Consider the following 7,653-nt stretch of genomic DNA (forward strand, 5'->3'; position numbering starts at 1 on the left):
AAAGAATGAGATGTGTCAGTTAAGTGTGGCCAAGTGTTATGCGTGTCAAGGAGAGATTGTACATTTAGGGTGAGAATGCCAGCAGTCCATGTATGGGTGAGGCAGAAAGAAAAGACCGCTATCTGAGTCAAAAGACAGCAACTTGACAACCACTTAAAAGGTGGCTAACTATACAGCCATTACTAACCCTCCTGATCCCAAGCTGATATATATACATAGCTAAATACATATCCCTGAGGTAGAGGAGAAAGAGTTCTACCTCCATATTCCCTGCATGCTGTAGAAGGTGACTAAAGGGGCAGAAGAGGGTGGGCTGGAAACTTTCCCCTTCTTGTATTTCAGTTTCAAAAATGTTCAAAACAGGAAAGAAGGAGGTAGGCTGGGAGTGCTCATCTTTCTCAAGGCTCACATTGGGGTGACTGAATGCGTGACCAAGATGAGAAGAGAGGAGAGATAGGTGGTGTATTTGAGGAAATAAACCTGGATGTTCTGGCTCTGAGTGAAACAAAGCTCAAGGGTAAAGGGGAATAATGGTTGGTGAGAAGACAAGATCTAAGGAAAGGGTAGCACTACTCCTGAAGTAGGAGCTGTGGGAGTGTGTGATAGTTTAAGGAAGTAAAATTCTTAAATGAAGTGGGGTAACAATGAAAGTGGATGGAGAGAGATGGGTGATTATTGGTGCTAATACATCTGGTCATGAAAAGAAAGATCATGCCTCTCATGATCTTTCTTCTCATTCATTACTTACTTGATCAAACCACCTCACACCACATATTGTCCTCTCAAACTTTTCATTTCCAACACATCCACCCTCCTCCACAAAACCCTATCTATAGCCCATGCCTCACAACCATATAAAATTGTTGGAACCAATACCATTTTTGCTCTCTGAGATAATGTTCCTATCTTCCACACATTTTTCAATGCTCCCAGAACCTTTGCCCCCTCCCCCACCCTAAGACTTACTTCTGCTTCTGTGGTTCCATCCGCTGCTAAGTCCATTCCCAGATATCTAAAACACTTCACTTCCTCCAGTTTTTCTCCATTCAAACTTACCTCCCAATCAACTTGCCCCTCAACCCTACTGAACCTAATAACCTTGCTCTTATTCACATTTACTCTTAACTTTCTCCTTTCATACATACACACCCTCACACACACACATAGGGGATAAGAGAGAAAGAATACTTCCTACATACTCCCTGCATGTCACAGAAGGCGACGTAAAGGAGAGGGAGGGACTGGGTGCTGGAAATCCTCCCCTTCCATTTCTAATTTTCCAAAAGAAGGAACAGAAAAGGGAGCCCAGTGAGGATATTTCCTCTACAGCTCTGTCCTCTGTTCTTAATGCTACCTCACTAACACAGGAAATGGTGAATATGTAAGAAAAAATATTTCACTAATTTATTTATTATACTTAATCGCCACCTACCGCGTTAGCAAGGTAGCGCAAGGAAACAGACAAAAGAATGGCCCAACCCACCCACATATACATACATAAACGCCCTCACATGCATAGATACATACCTATACATTTCAATGTATACATACATATACATACACAGACATATACATATATACACTCGTACATATTAATACTTGCTGCCTTCATCTATTCCTGTCACCACCCCACCACACATGAAATGGCACCCCCCTCCCCCCCTGCATGCACGAGGCAGCGCTAGGAAAAGACAATAAAAGCCAAATTTGTTCACACTCAGTCTCCAGCTGTCATGTGTAATGCACTGAAACCACTGCTCCCTTTCCACATCCAGGCCCCACAAAACTTTCCATGGTTTACCCCAGACGCTTCATATGCCCTGGTTCAATCCATTGACAGCACGTCGACCCTGGTACACCACATCGTTGCAATTCACTCTATTCCTTGCACATCTTTCACCCTCCTGTACGTTCAGGCCCCAATCGCTCAAAATCTTTTTCACCCTATCCTTCCACCTCCAATTTGGTCTCCCACTTCTCCTCGTTCCTTGCACCTCTGACACATATATCCTCTATGTCAATCTTTCCTCACCCCTTCTCTCCATGTGCCCAAACCATTTCAATACATCCTCTTCTGCTCTCTCAACCACACTCTTTTCATTACAACACATCTCTCTTACCCTTTCATTACTTACTCGATCAAACCACCACACACCACATATTGTCCTCAAACACTTCATTTCCAACACATATACAAGGATAAGAGATGAGACAGCATGAGTGTAAGAGTTTAAACATTCAAACAGTAATCACACACAATACAGTGTAATAACCAACTCACCAAGAAGCGTGTGGATGAAGTTCCTTGATCAACAGCACCCACAAGGGGCCCATGCTTGCCACTGACTGGACCATTTACCGTTGACCACATTTTCACTTAAATGCTTACTGTGGAATGCTTCAGTTCTGAGAACACCATTGATAGTTGATGTACTGTAAGCTGACTTAATGCTACAACAAATCCTTGATGGGATTGTTAAAATTAACTATTCCTGTAGATCAGTTCACAACCACAATGATAATTGCTGTTTTTCATTATACTTGTCAGAGTGTATGTAAAAATTCTTTAAAGCTAAAGCAAAATCATTGCACATAAAACAAGAGAACAATATGTGACTACAACCCAAAAACGATAAAAGCAATAATTTTCTCAACAATGGAACAACTTATATGGAATATCACAGGGCAGTAATATGAGATTCTTGCACAACTGGACTATTAAATATTGCACTATCATATGGGATCCAATGCTCATCTCCTCATAATTGTGTATTTCCCAATTTGCCTTGCCTCCAAATCCAGTAGGCGTCCCTGCAAGAGAAAATATGTGGCTAGAAATTGTGGAATTTTTATGTTAAGTCCAATAAGGTAAATTATGTTAAAATCATTAGAATACAAACCAATCTATAATCTGTTAATCTTTAAAGCCAGAGCCTTCAACTAAGCAAACATTTTCTCTAATCATATAACCCCAGAACCCTTTACAACCTGTAGCAATTAAAAGTTCCTCAAGGAGACTGCGATCCTTCTTGTCCAATGATGACTATAAAACCTTAGCAAAAGGTGAATTTTTCACTTGCTGTGTGCTCCTCATGCAGGCAGAGTCCTGTAACACGTGTTTCTACCTCTTATGACCATTATCATTATGTAACCCAAAGGACCTCTTCTCCAGGAGCTTCTGTATTTTCATGGCTGCACTATAATCAATAGATAGGAAGGATGGTCTTCTTTGGATTGAAAAGTTCTTTGAGGAATTTGTATTTTGATGATGAGTTTTCGTTTGCAGCATAACCATAAGTAGGTGGAGCCTGATAATTTCTACTCATCTACATAAAAACCATACGTAAATAATAAAAAAGTAAAAACTTTACCATTAAATCCAACAGACTACATTACAGGGGTTCCCAAAGACAGGCCCATGAAGGCCTCTGATGAGACTTGCAACCCCTCTAAACAGTGCACCATTTGGCATCAGATACAGGCACAGGACTTGAGTTGTCCATCAACTATGCTGTTTCAAATAATTTGTAACTGTATTACTGGAAGAAGAGATTATGTTTTGACTTTCCCTCACACATTACATTGTGCTCTTCAAATAAAACAGTCCCACTTATATGACTAAATTTCTCTACATTTTGTAGTCTTTACCTCAATCTTTCTTAGGCTGAGCACAACTAAGTTATCAAGAGTTTATTTACTCTCCTTGCATTTTTCTAATTTCTGTTTTACATCATAGGCAATTGGTTCTGTAATAAAAACAAATTTCTGATGGGAAAATGAGTGCCACATCAACCCAGCAGCCTGAGCCCAGCCCAAGATGTTTGGGATTGAAGACCCTCTAAAGACCATAACAGGTATTCAACTTGTGGATGTCTGCCAAAATCTAACAATTAATATAGTATGATATCAGAATAATTAGAACATATGCAAATGTCTATGTCCACAAAAATTAACATTCGATATACTATGGTACAGGAATAATTAGAACATATGCAAATCGAGAGAAGGAGAGTTTGTACTCCTTTACAAATTAGTGGTTAGACTGAATTTGGAGTATGTACATCACGTCTGAGCTCCACACCTCAAAACGGACATATTTGCAAAAGTGAATGTACAGAGATTCCATAGTTTAGACTATACATCCTGTGAGGAACTGAACCATCTGGAATTACTAATACCCAGAGTTCAAAGATTAGGAGGGAATGAATCAAGATGTATCAAATCCTAACATGAATATATGACCAAAAAGTATCTCACTTCATTAATGTTAACAGAAATGACACAAGATGATGTTGATTTACAATTCATAAGGAACACCCAAGGATGAACAAGAAAATATATCTGTTTATACATGAAGCAGTGAACTTATGGAATAATCCCTGAGAGATGTAGTAAATATTTTAGGCTGAACATGAGGATTTATTCATTTGTATAGATTGTGTAACCTGGAATAATCTCCCACAATAGGAGGTAAGTGCACTTAATGTATATGCTTTTGAAAGAAGGCTAAATTAGCTATAGGCTATTGAATTCTGAAAAGCATACATTGATAATGAAATAACTAATCACCCAATGTTATCAGCTCTTGACAGAATGCAGTGGTTAAGACAAAGATCTAACACAAGGCAATCGAAGCCTTCAACATGAGAGGGACCTTTGAATACTTGTAAGCGCCAATCACTCCGGAACTCCACTGAAGCCTTCCTACTTCTCTAATGTGTTACCAATGACAATAAGCTTAAGTTCTTTTACTCTTGAAGGTCTTTAACCATACCAATATAGTATTCTATCCCACAGAACAATATACCAGTTTCTGTATTAACTTTTTGATAACAAAACCACTCCTGATCTACGACACAAAACCAAACAGCTCATAAGAGATCAGATCATTTCATTTCACATACTCATCTATGGCATTTCTCACTAGTATGCATTAGTCTGCAAACCTCTCTTGCACAACTCACAGGTCTGCAATTTCCGACTTCTTTCTTCTACATGACCGTAAAGTTTGCACACTTCCACTCATCAACACAATTCTTATTCTCAAAGAAGTATTAAATATACGAGTGGTGGTTATACTAAACTAACTCATCTATCAAACAGTACCTTCGAGAGTCCTTGATCATGTCCAGGTGACTTATATATCCTAACTTAGTTCAGCTATTCTAGTAATGATGTCAAAACTGACATGACAATGTTGGGACAATATCTATTCACAGGCTCTATTAATTTTGGACCTACTTCTCTATCAACTAACCCTTCAATTTACCCTGAACATTAAAACTTTCACTAGAACAAAATCATTTTGCTACAATGCCACATAATCACAATCTGCCACTGTTATTCTATCCTGCAAACACACTACTACCATTACAAAAAGCTCATAATCCACATACATTAGAACCAAATGGCTGAAACACTACTTTATCATCTTTAGTTCATAAAAACAAAGCATCATGATTTGAAACCATTACAGTAAGTAATAATTATATATATCTTAATATCATTCCAAATATCATTTCTCATATACTGTGCTAGTTTCCTTGCCATATTTCGTTTCATCTATCATAATGGCAAAGACAGTCAAGAAATATATCAACACTAATAGCAATAATCACAAGCGGTGATCACCACGCCTTGCCTCGTTCTACCTTCTACATTTAGCAATCAGGCAATTAAATCCAAAGGTTAGGAGTGGGTTCCGCCTTCGTCGTTCAAGGAAATTTGTGGCAACTACCTTAACTCCTCCCTATGTAATGTCCCAAAGCGGAGCACAAGCCATAATAATCAGCATAATTCACGGCCTTATAATCATCCCATGAAGCAAAAGTGTCAGGAATACGACTCACAAGAATCTCTACGCCAGCCAGCCGCTTGCCGCACCGTCAGCTGGTCAGAGGTAAACACGCCGCCCCGGCCCACCCTGACGGTCCGCTGATTGGCCAGCCGGGGAGCATTCCACCAACCACCGATCAGAAGCATTCGACATATATTACGCAAATTTTCTAATACCATAATCCCAATCATTGTACGAAATTAGGGCAATTTTTCCAACGTGGAAAAACCTTAAAACGTAGAAAAAAATAGATGTTGAACTAACAGAGAAAAGTGATCATAAACTAATTCTAAGATTATTATACCGCGTAGTTAGTCCAGACTTCCAGTAGATTCTGTGAGGCTTAGGTTGACCTTGTCCGTTGTACCAAACCCGCGTCGATATTTAACGTAAGAAGGCCATCAGCCATAAAGAAAAGAGATCTGAACAAGTACTATGAACATATGGGAACTCCCAATGCTATGATGGTATCAACAGATACAGCGCCTTAAATTGTCTGAACGAAGAATACTAATTATAGCACAATAAGTACTTCACATCCTCCTCCAACAGTTAAAGACGCTTCAACAAAGTCCAAAGTCATGGTTTATTCTCTGGACCCTTGATAAACTTAAAAGGTAGTGATAAGAGGGAGAATGAGTTGACATCTCTTTTCTGTTTTCTCCCGCCTCTCCCTAAGTATATTCCGCTCACCTGTAGCAACTATTGCCGGTGTACCACCATATTCTTGCATTAACATGAACAAATAACTCAGATAGGCATAATGGATACGTGTCCCTCATTTTAGCTGAGCGACAATTGTCTTTAAAAAAAAAAAAAAAAAAACCTACCAGTGTACTAAGAATAATGGATGAAACCCACATTTGCTCATTTGTGTAGACAACTCAGAGATGTACCGCGTGATGAGACCCTGTGAATGACATGATTTTGTCAATAACTGTAATCAACACACAAACTCACAGCAATAACGTCCCGAAAGGAATATACCAAGTATGGAGAAATAAACTTACCCAAGAACAGCGAAAGCTTAATGGGAATTGAGGATAGGAATCAACACAGCGAGGACCTCGCGAAGGACGTGTACCCTATGGCGGGCAGCTCTCCCCGGCCTGCTACCCACACTTGCTACTCACACATACACACACACACACACACTCGTACCCAACACACGAGGAAGACAACACCAACATTGTGGTACGAAGCTATATATCACGACCTGGACACCCACATGTTTGTTTCTTGTCATTAGCGTTAAAAAATATAATTACGATCATCAAGAAATGATAACAATGATACGAAGGTCTCCACTCCACAGCACATTTTCTGTAGTAATCACACGCCTTGAAAAAAAATATCCTGTGTGGGTCTAGTGCTGGCTCTTAGAAAACAGTGTCGACACCAATATCTTAGATATGTTTTTGGCATTTTTTTTCCCCCCTCTGGATCGTGCATGAAATAGGACGACATTCCTCAAGTCACACAGTTACAACAAAAACTATCAAGTTGCTGTTTAGATTAATCGTAATGATTAATCGTTTTGCCTATTTTCATTATCCGATTATTCTCATTTTTCATCCTGCAGAATGAACTAATTCATTGTATTCTATGAACTATAAGCTTTGTACTGCAACATTTAAAAATACTATTGGCAACTGTGTGCTGCTAGGTAAGGCAGAGGAACCATCCCACGTAGCAAGGTTTAAGCTGAGACCAATGTCGCACTATGCACACAGTAACTTCCTTCTGTTACATGTGTAGCCTCAAATTCTCTGCTTGTGTAGCGCACTTGTCGTCAGGCAATTCCTCCAGCGGGTCTA

General features: G+C 39.4%; 1 protein-coding gene across 4 annotated transcripts in view; it reads right to left on the reverse strand.

The window, feature by feature from the left end:
* Window positions 1-6,996, reverse strand: part of Gk1 (Glycerol kinase 1) — an 84,498-nt gene extending 77,502 nt beyond the window's left edge. For 2 of the 4 annotated variants that reach the window (XM_071694486.1, XM_071694490.1), the window contains exons 1-2: window positions 5,850-5,943; window positions 2,282-2,811 (exon numbers count right to left, since the gene is read on the reverse strand). In XM_071694486.1, the coding sequence (XP_071550587.1) occupies window positions 2,282-2,371 (90 nt within the window). In that variant the 5' untranslated portion in view covers window positions 2,372-2,811; window positions 5,850-5,943. The other 2 variants (XM_071694488.1, XM_071694489.1) reach the window with 2 other exon arrangements.
* Between the last annotated feature and the right edge of the window lie 657 nt (window positions 6,997-7,653).

Source organism: Panulirus ornatus, chromosome 57 (genome assembly GCF_036320965.1).
Source record: "Panulirus ornatus isolate Po-2019 chromosome 57, ASM3632096v1, whole genome shotgun sequence".
NCBI lineage: Eukaryota > Metazoa > Arthropoda > Malacostraca > Decapoda > Palinuridae > Panulirus > Panulirus ornatus.